The 17,323-nt window shown below is 39.6% G+C and overlaps 1 protein-coding gene across 8 annotated transcripts in view; it reads right to left on the minus strand.

Annotated features, from left to right (window-relative positions):
• Positions 1–17,323, minus strand: part of CLUAP1 (clusterin associated protein 1) — a 44,166-nt gene that overhangs the window by 9,940 nt on the left and 16,903 nt on the right. For 4 of the 8 annotated variants that reach the window (XM_028166341.2, XM_057530091.1, XM_057530088.1 and 1 more), the window contains 3 exons: positions 11,421–11,562; positions 9,264–9,336; positions 7,905–7,982 (listed from right to left, as the gene is read on the minus strand). In XM_028166341.2, coding sequence (XP_028022142.1) covers positions 7,905–7,982; positions 9,264–9,336; positions 11,421–11,562 — 293 coding nt within the window. The remainder of the gene's footprint in view (positions 1–7,904; positions 7,983–9,263; positions 9,337–11,420; positions 11,563–17,323) is intronic. The other 4 variants (XM_057530089.1, XM_007181558.2, XM_057530087.1 and 1 more) reach the window with 1 other exon arrangement.

The following is a 17,323-nucleotide window of genomic DNA, read 5'->3' on the forward strand; positions in this document are numbered from 1 at the left end:
CAACACTGTCCAATAGAAATATGCCAGCCCCAGATGCAATTTAAAATTTTCTAGTAACTACATTAAAGCAAAAAGAAACAGGTGAATTAATTTTACTAATGTTTTATTTAACCCAATATATCTAAAATGTCATTTTAATAAGTAACCAATAGGAGACTGGTTCAAGATGGCAGAGTAGAAGGATGTGCTCTCACTCCCTCCTGCAAGAGCACCGGAATCACAACTAACCGCTGAACAATCATTGACAGGAAGACAGTGGAACTCACCAAAAAAGATACCCCACATCCAAAGACAAAGGAGAAGCCACAGTGAGATGGTAGGAGGAACGCAATCAAAATAAAATCAAATCCCATAACTGCTGGGTGGCTGACTCACAAACTGGAGAACACAGATACCACAGAAGTCCACCCAATGGAGTGAAGGTTCTGAGCCCCACGTCAGGCTTCCCAACCTGTGGCTACAGCAACGGGAGGAGGAATTCCCAGAGAATCAGACTTCGAAGGCAAGTGGGATTTGATTGCAGGACTTCAACAGGACTGGGGGAAACAGAGACTCCACTCTTGGAGGGCACACACAAAGTAGTGTGCACATCGGGACCCAGTGGAAGGAGCAGTGACCCCATAGGAGACTGAACCAGACCTACCTGCTAGTGTTGGAGGGTCTCCTGCAAAGGCGGGGGGTGGCTGTGTCTCTCCGCGAGGACAAGGACACTGGCAGCAGAAGTTAGGGGAAGTACTCCTTGGTGTGAGCCCTCCCAGAGTCCGGTATTACCCCACCAAAGAGCCCAGGTAGGCTCCAGGGTTGGGGCGCCTCAGGCCAAACAACCAACAGGGAGGGAACCCAGCCCCACCCATCAGCAGACAAGTGGATTAAAGTTTTACTGAGCTCTGCCCACCAGAGCAACAGCCAGCTCTACCCACCACCAGTCCCTCCCATCAGGAAACCTGCACAAGCCTCTTAGATAGCCTCATCCACCAGAGGGCAGAGACAGCAGAAGCAAGAAGAACTACAATCCTGCAGCCTGTGTAACAAAAACCACATTCACAGAAAGATAGACAAGATGAAAAGGCAGAGGGCTATGTACCAGATGAAGGAACAAGACAAAACCCCAAAAAACAACTAAAAGAAGTGGAGATAGGCAACCGTCCAGAAAAAGAATTCAGAATAATGACAGCATGATCCAGGACCTTGGAAACAGAATGGAGGCAAAGACTGAGAAGATGCAAGAAATGTTTAACAAAGACCTAGAAGAATAAAAGAACAAACAAACGGAAATGAAGAATACAATAACTGAAATGAAAACTACACTAGAAGGAATCAATAGCAGAATAACTGAGGCAAAAGAACTGATAAGTGACCCGAAGACAGAATGGTGGAATTCACTGCTGTGGAACAGAATAAAGAAAAAAGAATGAAAAGAAATGAAGACAGCCTAAGAGACCTCTCGGACAACATTAAACGCAACAACATTCGCATTATAGGGGTCCCAGAAGGAGAAGAGAGAGAGAAAGGACCAGAGAAAATATTTGAAGAGATTATAGTCGAAAACTTCCCTAACATGGGAAAGGAAATAGCCACCCAAGTCCAGGAAGCGCAGTGAGTCCCATACAGGATAAACCCAAGGAGAAACACGCTGAGACACATAGTAATCAAATTGGCAAAAATTAAAGACAAAGAAAAATTATTGAAAGCAGCAAGGGAAAAATGACAAATAACATACAAGGGAACTCCCATAAGGTTAACAGCTGATTTCTCAGCAGAAACTCTACAAGCCAGAAGGGACTGGCATGATATACTTAAAGTGATGAAAGGGAAGAACCTACAACCAAGATTACTCTACCCGACAAGGATCTCATTCAGATTCGATGGAGAAATCAAAAGCTTTACAGACAACCTAAAGCTAAGAGAATTCAGCACCACCAAACCAGCTCTACAACGAATGATAAAGAAACTTCTCTAAGTGGGAAACACAAGAGAAGAAAAGGACCTACAAAAACAAACCCAAAGCAATTAAGAAAATGGTCACAGGAACATACATATCGATAATTACCTTAAACGTGAAAGGATTAAATACTCCAACCAAAAGACACAGGCTCGCTGAATGGATACAAAAACAAGACCAATATATATGCTGTCTACAAGAGACCCACTTCAGACCTAGGGACACATACAGACTGAAAGTGAGGGGATGGAAAAAGATATTCCATGCAAATGGAAATCAAAAGAAAGCTGGAGAAGCAATACTCATATCAGGTAAAATAAACTTTAAAATAAAGAATGTTACAAGAGACAAGGAAGGACACTATGTAATGATCAAGGGATCAATCCAAGAAAAAGATATAACAATTATAAATATATATGCACCCAACATAGGAGCACCTCAATATATAAGGCAACTGCTAACAGCTATAAAAGAGGAAATCGACAGTAACACAATAAGAGTGGGGGACTTTAACACCTCACTTACACCAATGGACAGATCATCCAAACAGAAAATAAATAAGGAAACACAAGCTTTAAATGACACAATAGACCAGATAGATTTAACTGATATTTATAGGACATTCCATCCAAAAACAGCACATTACACTTTCTTTTCAAATGCGCACAGAACATTCTCCAGGATAGATCACATCTTGGGTCACAGATCAAGCTTCAGTAAATTTAAGAAAATTGAAATCATATCAAGCATCTTTTCTGACCACAGCGCTATGAGATTAGAAATCAATTACAGGAAAAAAAATGTAAAAAACACAAACACATGGAGGCTAAACAATACGTTACTAAATAACCAAGAGATCACTGAAGAAATCAAAGAGGAAATCGAAAAATACCTAGAGACAAATGACAAGGAAAACACAACAATCCAAAACCTACGGTATGCAGCAAAAGCAGTTCTAAGATGGAAGTTTATAGCAATACAATCCTATCTCAAGAAACAGCAAACATCTCAAATAAACAATCTAACCTTACACCTAAAGGAACAAGAGAAAGAAGAACAAACAAAACCCAAAGTTAGTAGAAGGAAAGGAATCATAAAGATCAGAGCAGAAATAAATGAAATAGAAACAAAGAAAACAATAGCAAAGATCAATAAAGCTAAAAGCTGGTTCTTTGAGAAGATAAACAAAATTGATAAACCATTAGCCAGACTCATCAAGAAAAAGAGGACTCAAATCAATAAAATTAGAATGAAAAAGGAAAAGTTACAACAGACACCACAGAAATACAAAGCATCCTAAGAGACTACTACAAGCAACTCTATGCCAATAAAATGGACAACCTGGAAGAAACGGACAAATTCTTAGAAAGGTATAACCTTCCAAGACTGAACCAGGAAGAAATAGAAAATATGAACAGACCAATCACAAATAATGAAATTGAAACTGTGATTAAAAATCTTCCAACAAACAGAAGCCCTGGACCAGATGGCTTCACAGGTGAATTCTATCAAACATTTAGAGAAGAGCTAACACACATCCTTCTCAAACTCTTCCAAAAAACTGCAGAGGAAGGAACACTCCCAAACTCATTCTATGAGGCCACCATCACCCTGATACCAAAACCAGACGAAGATACTACAAAAAGAGAAAATTACAGACCAATATCACTCATGAACATAGACGCAAAAATCCTCAACAAAATACTAGCAAGCAGAATCCAAGAACACATTGAAAGGATCATACACCGTGGTCAAGTGGGATTTATCCCAGGGATGCAAGGATTCTTCAATATACACAAATCAATCATGTGATACACCATACTAACAAACTGAAGACAAAAAAACCATATGATCATCTCAATAGATGCGGAAAAAGCTTTTGATAAAATTCAACACCCATTTATTATAAAAACTCTCAAGAAAGTGGGCATAGAGGGAACCTACCTCAACATAATAAAGGCCATATACGACAAACCAACAGCAAACATCATTCTCAATGGTGAAAAACTGAAAGCATTTCCTCTAAGATCAGGAACAAGACAAGGATGTCCACTCTCACTACTATTATTCAACATAGTTTTGGAAGTCCTAGCCAAGGCAATCAGAGAAGAAAAAGAAATAAAAGGAATACAAATTGGAAAAGAGGAAGTAAAACTGTCACTGTTTGCAGATGACATGATACTATACTATAGATAGAGAATCCTAAAGATGCCACCAGAAAACTACTAGAGCTAATCAATGAATTTGGTAAAGTTGCAGGATACAAAATTAATGCACAGAAATCTCTTGCATTCCTATACCCTAATGATGAAAAATCTGAAAGAGAAATTAAGAAAACACTCCCATTTACCCCTGCAACAAAAAGAATAAAATACCTAGGAATAAACCTACCTAGGGAGACAAAAGACCTGTATGCAGAAAACTGTAAGACACTGATGAAAGAAATTAAAGATGATACCAACAGATGGAGAGATATACCATGTTCTTGGATTGGAAGAATCAATATTGTGAAAATGACTATACTACCCAAAGCAATCTACAGATTCAATGCGATCCCTATCAAATTACCAATGGCATTTTTTACAGAACTAGAACAAAAAATCTTAAAATTTGTATGGAGACACAAAAGACCCCAAATAGCCAAAGCAGTCTTGAGGGAAAAAAACGGAGCTGGAGGAATCAGACTCCCTGACTTCAGACTATACTACAAAGCTACAGTAATCAAGACAATATGGTACTGGCACAAGAACAGAAATATAGATCAATGGAACAGGACAGAAAGCCCAGAGGTAAACCCACGCACCTATGGTCAACTAATCTATGACAAAGGAAGCAAGGAAATACAATGGAGAAAAGACAGTCTCTTCAATAAGTGGTGCTGGGAAAACTGGACAGCTACATGTAAAAGAATTAAATTAGAACACTCCCTAACACCATACACAAAAATACACTCAAAAAGGATTAGAGACCTAAATGTATGACCAGAGACTATAAAACTCTTAGAGGAAAACATAGGAAGAACATTCTTTGACATAAATCACAGCAAGATCTTTTTTGATCCACCTCCTAGAGTAATGGAAATAAAACCAAAAATAAACAAATGGGACCTAATGAAACTTAAAAGCTTTTGCACAGAAAAGGAAACCACAAAGAAGATGAAAAGACAACCCTCAGAATGGGAGAAAATATTTGCAAACGAATCAACGGACAAAGGATTAATCTCCAAAATATATAAACAGTTCACGCAACTCAGTATTAAAAAAACAAACAACCCAATCCAAAAATGGGCAGGAGACCTAAATAGACATTTCTCCAAAGAAGACATACAGATGGCCAAGAAGCACATGAAAAGCTGCTCAACATCACTAATTATTAGAGAAATGCAAATCAAAACTACAATGAGGTATCACCTCATACCAGTTAGATTGGGCATCATCAGAAAATCTACAAACAACAAATGTTGGAGAGGGTGTGGAGAAAAGGGAACCCTCTTGCACTGTTGGTGGGAATGTAAGTTGATACAGCCACTATGGAGAACAGTATGGAGGTTCCTTAAAAAACTAAAAATAGAATTATCATATGACCCAGCAATCCCACTACTGGGAATATACCCAGAGAAAACCATAATTCAAAAGGACACATGCACCCCAATGTTCATTGCAGCACTATTTACAATAGCCAGAACATGGAAGCAACCTAAGCGCCCATCGACAGACGAATGGTTAAAGAAGATGTGGTACATATATACAATGGAATATTACTCAGCCATAAAAAGGAACGAAATTGAGTCATTTGTAGAGACGTGGATGGATCTAGAGACTGTCATACAGAGTGAATATATGTGGAACCTAGAAAAGTGGTGCAGATGAACCAGTTTGCAGGGCAGAAATTGACACACAGATGTAAAGAACAAACGTATGGACACCAAGGGGGGAACGTGGCGGGTGGGAGGGGTGGTGGTGTGATGAACTGGGATACTGGGATTGACATATGTAAACTCATATGTATAAAATGGATAATAAGAACCTGCTGTATAAAAATTAAATTAAATTTAAAAAAAAGTAACCAATTTAAAAAAGTATTAATGAATAATTTTACTCTACTTTTATAGTAAGTCTTCAAAATCTGGTGTATATTCTCCACAAACAGCATATCTCGATTCGGACTAGCCACGTTTCAAGTGCTCCAAGAACACCAGTTCATGGCCAGGTACCGATGGTGCAGTTCTAGATGTGGAGCTCCCTGAGCGCCTTTTCCATCACTGTGCACGGGAACAACACCTGACACACAGTAGGCACGTGGTAGATGTGTGTGACATGCATAAGCATCTGCTCTCCACTACACCACAAAAATGGAGCCACAGCAAGGTTACTCAGCTGCTTTCTAGAAATTCCTGGGTCATTTTATAAATTCAGAGGATTCTTTAAGTTCCTAATGCTACAGTACTTGAATCCTACCGAGGATACAGTTATAAATTTACCACCAGCAACAAGGTTTAAAAGGATGGTGGGAAGATGAAGAGTCGCCCTTGACTTTTACTACAGGGCATCCGAACAGAGCACTTTGCCTTTTTAATCTCTGGGGCCTATGGCACTCTCCCATCTCTAATTACTCAAACTTTCTCTTCCTCAAACCTCTTACTCCAAATCCCAAAGCCAAATCTGAGATGACTTTACCTCCTGCTTAACAGAGAAGACAGTCTCCATCAAATGTGAGCCCCTCAAGCACACGGCCCACCTTCCAGCTCATCTCATCTGCCTCAGCTCCAGCCCCACATGTTCATACTTTTCCTCACTCAGCGAAACTCAATGAGTTTCTCACAGAAAGGCTGGGACTTTCCCCATCTGATAGCTCCCTTCTCCCCAGCTCTACTGATTTAGCCTTTGCTTAAACAGCATCTCCTGGTGAGGTCTACCCTGAATCCTCTTTAAAACTGCAATTCTATTACACCTTCCCTATGCCCCTTACCTGCTCCCCGTTTTCCCCCATGGCATTTTTCACCTTCCACAAACATCTTGCTTATTGTTTGTCCCCCAGCACGTCGTTAGCACATCAAATCGTTTAAGGCAAGGATCCCTGTCTGCTGTCCACTGGTATGTCCTTAGCACCTAGAAAAGATACTCAATAATACTTTGCTGGGTTGAATCAGCTGCCTGCAGAGTGGCCTGAACAAGATGCTCTCTTCCAGCTTTTGGATTCTGCTAATTCTTGTCCCGATTCACATCTATGTACTATTAGATTTTTCTGTTCAGAGGAGTCTTTCACAGATGGAGAAAAGTTCAGAAGGTCTTCCTTTATATCTCTCCTCCTTTATACCCCAGTACTCTGGTCAATGTCCCCACATGTGCAGAAAAGCAAAGAAAGACAGGGCATCTTAAGAAGCTTAGGATGAGGGGCTTCCCTGGTGGCGCAGTGGTTGAGAATCTGCCTGCCAATGCAGGGGACACGGGTTCGAGCCCTGGTCTGGGAAGATCCCACGTGCCGCGGAGCAACTAGGCCCGTGAGCCACAACTACTGAGCCTGCGCGTCTGGAGCCTGTGCTCCGCAACGTGAGGCCGCGATAGTGAGAGGCCCGCGCACCGCGATGAAGAGTGGCCCCCGCTTGCCACAACTAGAGAAAGCCCTCGCGTAGAAATTAAGACCCGACACAGACAAAAAAAAAAAGAAGCTTAGGATGAACAGAACTGAGAATGGTCCTTTGTAAATATTTTCCTAACTTCTTTGCTCAAAAATTACTAAATTAAGCGCTTTCCTTCATTAAGTGGGTTTAAACTGGAACTTATTTTTCCAAAAAAACTAAATCACACATACTCATGAGAATCTCTGTCCTTCATGAGATCCCAAACCTATGGATCACAAAATTAAAGTCTGAGTTCAGAAGAATAAAGCAAGATCACTGAGAAAGGTCTTAACGTGCTGGTCCAGGGCAGAGCAGGATGCAGCCAACCAACCGGGCTCTTACCTGTGCTGGGCCTCTCGGAAGGGGATAAACTCCATGCAGGCTTATCACTTAGGGCTGCTTCAGGCACTCCTGGCCGACCTGGAACCATAAAGGTGAGGGGCTGCTTTCGCTAGAGAGGCCCTTGGAATTTTCTAAACTTGCCCCTAGAGAATTTCACAGCAGTCCCTACTCTTCTTCCAGAGTTTCCTGACATTCAGGACAGAGAGGCATAGAACAAGTATGACAGGAGAGAGATACAAAGGGAAAAGACAGAGAGGGTGCACACCTGCTGTCCCAGGTACACTTCCCGCAAGCATGAGAGAATAAACCATCACAAGAAAAGAGAAACATGCAAGAGAAGTAACTCTGTGAGACAAAGCCATCAATTCTGCGTGAAGATCACGTGCTGCTACTGCTCCCAAGGCTGACTTGACACCTTGGTGAAGTTCATGGATGAAGTGTGCTACCCATTTATGGGGAACATTTCTTCCCAGAATCTAGGTCTCACAAGTAGGTAACCCCCATTTCTCTACAGGTGAGAGCCTAGATGAATGACTTTGGATTACTGGGGGACATATGACAGGTGTGTGTGAAGTGGGGGGACTACCTTCAAGTAAGTACACTTGCACTGCGTCACAATACTTGCTTTCCCTCAGTTTGCCCTAAAATAAGGAACCCTACAAGACCTCTAAGAGCAAATTTTCTTGTATAATTATATGCAACTCAAATTAACTGTATCAGTTAAACAGGGGAAAACAGTATCTCAGTTGGCACGAAAACCAAATGTACTTTAAATGCTATGTAATTTAAAACATTCTCTTGAGCTCCTGAGTGAATTAAAATGGTACCTGATATAAAAGTTGTGAGAAAATTGCCTTTTGAAAATAAATAAAATACGTGTGTAAGTTTTCCGAGGCTGCAAACTAGTCCAGAGTAAGCACGTCCATTTAAAAAGTGTGGGCTTGGAGCTTCCCTGGTGGCGCAGTGGTTGGGAATCCGCCTGCCAATGCAGGGGACACGGGTTCGAGCCCTGGTCCGGGAAGATCCCACATGCCGCAGAGGAACTAAGCCCGAGCACCACAACTACTGAGCCTGTGCTCTAGAGCCCGTGAGCCACAACTACTGAGCCCGTGTGCCACAACTATTGAAGCCTGTGTGCCTAGAGCCCGTGCTCCACAACAAGAGAAGCCACAGCAGTGAGAAGCCCGCCCACCGCAACAAAGAGTAGCCCCCGCTCTCCACAACTAGAGAAAGCCCACGCCCAGCAACAAAGACCCGACTCAGCCAAAAATAAATAAATAAATAAAATTTAAAAAAAATAAAAAATAAAAAAAATAAAAAATAAATAAAAATAAATAAAAATAAAAAGTGTGGGCTTACTTCTGCTCTTGAGCAGTCGCTTTTCTTCCTCCTTTAGCTTGTTCTGCATCAGACGGAGAGTGTTTTCAGCTTCCTATGGAGCAGGAAAAACAAGATCCAGAAGAAATGACACTTTCTGGACTGTTTTATTATTCTTTACCATGTAAGTACTGCTAAATTTGTGATATAGAAGCAAAAAAGACTAAACTACAGGAAGGGGAAGAGAACTAACACTGCATGGGAAACTCAACGCCCCTTCTCCGTCATCACTCTGGCAGCCTGATGAAAAGGGGGGCTCCCAGAAGTGACACCACTGGCCCAAAATGGGCCTCACTGGCCCCCAAAGCCAGGCTCCTCCCACTACACCTCACTGCCTCTGAAGAAAACTGACAACACAACAAGATGCCCGTCACGTGTGCCTGTGTGGGATGTGGACACAAGAACAGATGCATCAACTATGGGGCCTCTTGCTCTTAAAATAAAGCACGAATTTTATCATTTTTCTGCCCTGCACAATTCTAACCCTGAAAGGGGCTAAATGGTAGGAGTAATCAGATAGGAAAAGAAAGAAAGAAATACTAGTTTTAATTCCTAGGGTACAAAAAAAAAGCTAATACTTGTGGCTAATAAAATGTGGCCCTGATTATTGTCCAAAAAGACAATGGGAGGGACTTCCTTGTGGTGGTTCAGTGATTAAGACTCTGCACTTCCACTGCAGAGGGTGCGGGTTCCATCCCTGATTAGGGAACTAAGATCCCGCATGCCGTGCGGTGTGGCCGAAAAAAAAAAAGTTAGAAAAAGAGAGAATGGGAGAGGAAATTGGCTTTTAACAATGTGCTGTTGTTCTAAATGTTAAAAAGGAAGCACTGTTTCATGCATGAGATATTTTGAGGGACCAGGTGTTAGAAGCATGGGGAGTAGCTGTGAGCACAGAAGAAAAAGAGGGTAGGTACTTGCTGAAGGGAGGGTGGGCAGGAAGGCGCCCCTCAGAAGTAACCTGGGCCACCCACTCGCATCCTGAGGCACGTTCTTTGGTACGTTCTCTGAGTCCAGGGGTGGCCCAGACAATAGTACAAAATGATCAGCTTATTTTCACTGTCTCTTTACTGCTCTTTCCCAGACACCCAATGTTTAAAATGTCCAGAACTCCAGGGTCTTTTCATTGCCCTCAAAACGTGCCTGTCCTGGACCCTCCATTCCTCCATGGCCTGCCTCTGCCTTACAGCAAGAGTGGCAACGGGTTCCTCTTCCAGATAAACACATCCAGATGAAGGTGTCAGTTACAGCCAGCCCTCTTGGCAACAAAGTGGCGTCACCTAATTCAAATGTCCAGGTTTGTAATAAGGCTAGGATAACCTTTATACCAAAAGCTGTCAAGGACAGCATGAGAAAGGGAGACTGGAGACCAGTTTCACCGTGAACATAGATTCCAAATGCCTATTTTAGGGTTAAGCAGAAATATCCCTAAGGGATAAGGGCAATTCAAAATGATAGCAACTTCGTCCAAGTTCCTTTGTTCCGAGTCCATATTTATCAACTGATGCTGGGATTTGAAATACTCTTTCCTAAATGGCCTTACACATTGGGATGAAAGGAACCTGAAAGACAGCCGGTCAGTTTCTAGGTCATACATATTTCCCACAATAATCAATAAGCTACAATTCTTCTTCATAAAGCAGTTTCTGAAAAGCTACTCTGGGTGATTCAATAAACCAGGGCTTGAAAATCTTTAAGTGAACTGACCAAGCAAGATCTGTACCCAAGACATGTTACATAATTTGTGGGACTCAGTGCAAAATAAAATGCAGTTAAAAATTACTAAGAAAAAAAAAAAAAATTACTAAGAATTTCAAGACGGTGACAGCAGAGGATTAAAGCAAGCCCAGGCCCTTCTAAGCTTGCAGCTGTATCCAACTGCACAGGTCATGTCCCAGCCCTGTCTGTAGTCCTAACTGACCAAACTCTGGTGACAACCTACTACCAAAGATCTGACAACCTTGGAGCCCAGGCTACACAACCAGAAAAACAGAAGAATCACATGAGCAATCCTTAGTCTGATCAGGGAGAAAACACATTCACCTGATAGTCTTTTCACAGTGATATTTACAAACTGGCATGTCAACAAGTACAAAGTAACACACCAGAACGAATGGTCATACAGAAGGACTAAGCACTCACCTCAAACCTCTCTTGCTCTATCCTGTGATGATCCTCAAGTTGCTGTTCCAGATAAGCCAGATTTCGAAATTTCTCTAGATAAATGTCATACTGCTTTTGCAATTCGTCCTCAGTCTTCTCATATTCATCCATAAAGGCTGGCCTAGGAAAACAAAATGAAAGAAAAACTGAAAGATTAATCAATATACAAATATATAGTAGTTTGAAATTGGTATTCAGAGCTCCAGATTCCGTCCTGGTTTTCTTTGGAAAGCCTTTAATTAGAGAAGGTTCTTCATTCTTGCAACTAAAGCTAATTTCCCCTTTTCTCTTCCCTCCCCACAAAATGAACATACTTTCAATCAAAAATTAAGACATGCTCTTTGTAAAAACTAGAAATAATCCTGAAAGTATTAAGAATAAAATTAAAATTACTCATAATCCCATCACTAGGTATTAGCACTTAATATTTGACATACATCCTTCCAGACTTTTCTATGCATAGATACATACAGAAATGCATTTCTTTTGAACAAACATTAAGTATATTATCTTAAATGAAGCTCTGAGGTCTTTTTTCCTCACTCAATATGGCACATATTACAATACAGAGTTAAAGAATAATCATACATTATATACATCTCTAAAAATCAATAAATTAAATATATGCATTATCTTAGTTGGGCATAATATTCTGTCTGAATGTTCCAAAATTTAATCAGTCCCCTAAAAAGAGAAATATAGGTTGCTACAAATTAAAGCTAAGTTTTACAACAATATAAAACTTAAAAATAAAACCATAGCATAAAAACCTGTTTCAACTAGTTTGCTGAATTTTTTTCTCTTATTATTGAGCTTAAAGGGAAAACTTTGTTCTTTTAAAAATATAAACAGATAGGGACTTCCTTGGCAGTCCAGTGGTTAAGACTCTGAGCTCCCAATGCAGGGGGCACGGGTTTGATCCCTGTTCAGGGAACTAAGATCCCGCATGCCACACGGCACAGCCAAAACAATTTTAAAAATAAAAACATAAACAGACAAACTAGAAAATAATTTATAATCTCTTGGACTAGAGGAAAACACAGAAATTCTTCTATTAAAAATATCTGAGGCTTGTGGAACAAAAACCACATTCACAGAAAGATAGACAAGATGAAAAGGCAGAGGGCTATGTACCAGATGAAGGAACAAGATAAAACCCAAGAACAACAACTAAATGAAGTGGAGATAGACAACCTTCCAGAAAAAGAATTCAGAATAATGATAGTGAAGATGATCCAGGACCTCGGAAAAAGAATGGAGGCAAAGATCGAGAAGGTGCAAGAAATGTTTAAAAAAGACCTAGAAGAATTAAAGAACAAACAAACAGAGATGAACAATACAATAACTGAAATGAAAACTACACTAGAAGGAATCAATAGCAGAATAACTGAGGTAGAAGAACGGATAAGTGACCTGGAACACAGAATGTTGGAATTCACTGCTGTGGAACAGAATAAAGAAAAAAGAATGAAAAGAAATGAAGACAGCCTAAGAGACCTCTGGGACAACAATAAACGCAACAACATTCGCATTATAGGGGTCCCAGAAGGAGAAGAGAGAGAGAAAGGACCAGAGAAAATATTTGAAGAGATTATAGTCGAAAACTTCCCTAACATGGGAAAGGAAATAGCCACCCAAGTCCAGGAAGCGCAGCGAGTCCCATACAGGATAAACCTAAGGAGAAACACGCTGAGACACATAGTAATCAAATTGGCAAAAATTAAAGACAAAGAAAAATTATTGAAAGCAGCAAGGGAAAAACGACAAATAACATACAAGGGAACTCCCATAGGGTTAACAGCTGATTTCTCAGCAGAAACTCTACAAGCCAGAAGGGACTGGCATGATATACTTAAAGTGATGAAAGGGAAGAACCTACAACCAAGATTACTCTACCCGGCAAGGATCTCATTCAGATTCGATGGAGAAATCAAAAGCTTTACAGACAACCTAAAGCTAAGAGAATTCAGCACCACCAAACCAGCTCTACAACGAATGATAAAGAAACTTCTCTAAGTGGGAAACACAAGAGAAGAAAAGGACCTACAAAAACAAACCCAAAGCAATTAAGAAAATGGTCATAGGAACATACATATCGATAATTACCTTAAACGTGAATGGATTAAATACTCCAACCAAAAGACACAGGCTCGCTGAATGGATACAAAAAGAAGACCCATATATATGCTGTCTACAAGAGACCCACTTCAGACCTAGGGATACATACAGATGAAAGTGAGGGGAGGGAAAAAGATATTCCATGCAAATGGAAATCAAAAGAAAGCTGGAGTAGCAATACTCATATCAGATAAAATAGACTTTAAAATAAAGAATGTTACAAGAGACAAGGAAGGACACTACATAATGATCAAGGGATCAATCCAAGAAGAAGATATAACAATTATAAATATATATGCACCCAACATAGGAGCACCTCAATATATAAGGCAACTGCTAACAGCTATAAAAGAGGAAATAGACAGTAACACAGTAATAGTGGGGGACTTTAACACCTCACTTACACCAATGGACAGATCATCCAAACAGAAAATAAATAAGGAAACAGAAGCTTTAAATGACACAATAGACCAAATAGATTTAACTGATATTTATAGGACATTCCATCCAAAAACAGCAGATTACACTTTCTTCTCAAGTGTGCATGGAACATTCTCCAGGATAGATCACATCTTGGGTCACAGATCAAGCCTCAGTAAATTTAAGAAAACTGAAATCATATCAAGCATCTTTTCTGACCACAGCACTATGAGATTAGAAATCAATTACAGGGAAAAAAATGTAAAAAACACAAACACATGGAGGCTAAACAATACGTTACTAAATAACCAAGAGATCACTGAAGAAATCAAAGAGGAAATCAAAAAATACCTAGAGACAAAGGACAATGAAAACATGACAATCCAAAACCTATGGGATGCAGCATAAGCAGTTCTAAGAGGGAAGTTTATAGCTATACAAGCTTACCTCAAGAAACAGCAAACATCTCAAATAAACAATCTAACCTTACACCTAAAGGAACAAGAGAAAGAAGAACAAACAAAACCCAAAGTTAGCAGAAGGAAAGAAATCATGAAGATCAGAGCAGAAATAAATGAAATAGAAACAAAGAAAATAGCAAAGATCAATAAAACTAAAAGCTGGTTCTTTGAGAAGATAAACAAAATTGATAAACCATTAGCCAGACTCATCAAGAAAAAGAGAGAGAGGACTCAAATCATTAAAATTAGAAATGAAAAAGGAGAAGTTACAACAGACACTGCAGAAATACAAAGCATCCTAAGAGACTACTACAAGCAACTCTATGCCAATAAAATGGACAACCTGGAAGAAATGGACAAATTCTTAGAAAGGTATAACCTTCCAAGACTGAACCAGGAAGAAATAGAAAATATGAACAGACCAATCACAAGTAATGAAATTGAAACTGTGATTAAAAATCTTCCAACAAACAAAAAGTCCAGGACCAGATGGCTTCACAGGTGAATTCTATCAAACATTTAGAGAAGAGCTAACACACATCCTTCTCAAACTCTTCCAAAAAATTGCAGAGGAAGGAACACTCCCAAACTCATTCTATGAGGCCACCATCACCCTGATACCAAAACCAGACAAAGATACTACAAAAAGAGAAAATTACAGACCAATATCACTCATGAACATAGACGCAAAAATCCTCAACAAAATACTAGCAAGCAGAATCCAAGAACACATTGAAAGGATCATACACCGTGGTCAAGTGGGATTTATCCCAGGGATGCAAGGATTCTTCAATATACACAAATCAATCAATGTGATACACCATATTAACAAACTGAAGAAGAAAAACCAAATGATCATCTCAATAGATGCGGAAAAAGCTTTTGACAAAATTCAACACCCATGTATGATAAAAACTTCCAAGAAAGTGGGCATAGAGGGAACCTACCTCAACATAATAAAGGCCATATACGACAAACCCACAGCAAACATCATTCTCAATGGTGAAAAACTGAAAGCATTTCCTCTAAGATCAGGAACAAGACAAGGATGTCCACGCTCACCATTATTATTCAACATAGTTTTGGAAGTCCTAGCCAAGGCAACCAGAGAAGAAAAAGAAATAAAAGGAATACAAATTGGAAAAGAGAAAGTAAAGCTGTCACTGTTTGCAGATGACATGATACTATACTATAGATAGAGAATCCTAAAGATGCCACCAGAAAACTACTAGAGCTAATCAATGAATTTGGTAAAGTTGCAGGATACAAAATTAATGCACAGAAATCTCTTGCATTCCTATACCCTAATGATGAAAAATCTGAAAGAGAAATTAAGAAAACACTCCCATTTACCCCTGCAACAAAAAGAATAAAATACCTAGGAATAAACCTACCTAGGGAGACAAAAGACCTGTATGCAGAAAACTGTAAGACACTGATGAAAGAAATTAAAGATGATACCAACAGATGGAGAGATATACCATGTTCTTGGATTGGAAGAATCAATATTGTGAAAATGACTATACTACCCAAAGCAATCTACAGATTCAATGCGATCCCTATCAAATTACCAATGGCATTTTTTACAGAACTAGAACAAAAAATCTTAAAATTTGTATGGAGACACAAAAGACCCCAAATAGCCAAAGCAGTCTTGAGGGAAAAAAACGGAGCTGGAGGAATCAGACTCCCTGACTTCAGACTATACTACAAAGCTACAGTAATCAAGACAATATGGTACTGGCACAAGAACAGAAATATAGATCAATGGAACAGGACAGAAAGCCCAGAGGTAAACCCACGCACCTATGGTCAACTAATCTATGACAAAGGAGGCAAGGAAATACAATGGAGAAAAGACAGTCTCTTCAATAAGTGGTGCTGGGAAAACTGGACAGCTACATGTAAAAGAATTAAATTAGAACACTCCCTAACACCATACACAAAAATACACTCAAAAAGGATTAGAGACCTAAATGTACGACCGGAGACTATAAAACTCTTAGAGGAAAACATAGGAAGAACACTCTTTGACATAAATCACAGCAAGATCTTTTTTGATCCACCTCCTAGAGTAATGGAAATAAAACCAAAAATAAACAAATGGGACCTAATGAAACTTAAAAGCTTTTGCACAGCAAAGGAAACCATAAACAAGACGAAAAGACAACCCTCAGAATGGGAGAAAGTAATTGTAAATGAATCAATGGACAAAGGATTAATCTCCAAAATATATAAACAGCTCATGCAGCTCAATATTAAAGAAACAAATAACCCAATCCAAAAATGGGCAGAAGACCTAAATAGACATTTCTCCAAAGAAGATATACAGATGGCCAAGAAGCACATGAAAAGCTGTTCAACATCACTAATTATTAGAGAAATGCAAATCAAAACTACAGTGAGTTATCACCTCACACCAGTTAGAATGGGCATCAGCAGAAAATATACAAACAAATGCTGGAGAGGGTGTGGAGAAAAGGGAACCCTCTTGCACTGTTGGTGGGAATGTAAGTTGATACAGCCACTATGGAGAACAGTATGGAGGTTCCTTAAAAAACTAAAAATAGAATTACCATATGATCCAGCATTCCCACTACTGGGCATATACCCAGAGAAACCATAATTCAAAAAGACACATGCACCCCAATGTTCATTGCAGCACTACTTACAATAGCCAGGTCATGGAAGCAACCTAAATGCCCATCGACAGACGAATGGATAAAGAAGTTGTGGTAAATATATACAATGGAATTCAGCCATAAAAAGGAACGAAATTGAGTCATTTGTTGAGACGTGGATGGATCTAGACACTGTCATACAGAGTGAAGTAAGTCAGAAAGAGAAAAAGAAATATCGTACAGTAACGCATGTATGTGGAAT

The sequence above is a fragment of the Balaenoptera acutorostrata genome, chromosome 15 (genome assembly GCF_949987535.1).
Source record: "Balaenoptera acutorostrata chromosome 15, mBalAcu1.1, whole genome shotgun sequence".
NCBI classification, from domain to species: domain Eukaryota; kingdom Metazoa; phylum Chordata; class Mammalia; order Artiodactyla; family Balaenopteridae; genus Balaenoptera; species Balaenoptera acutorostrata.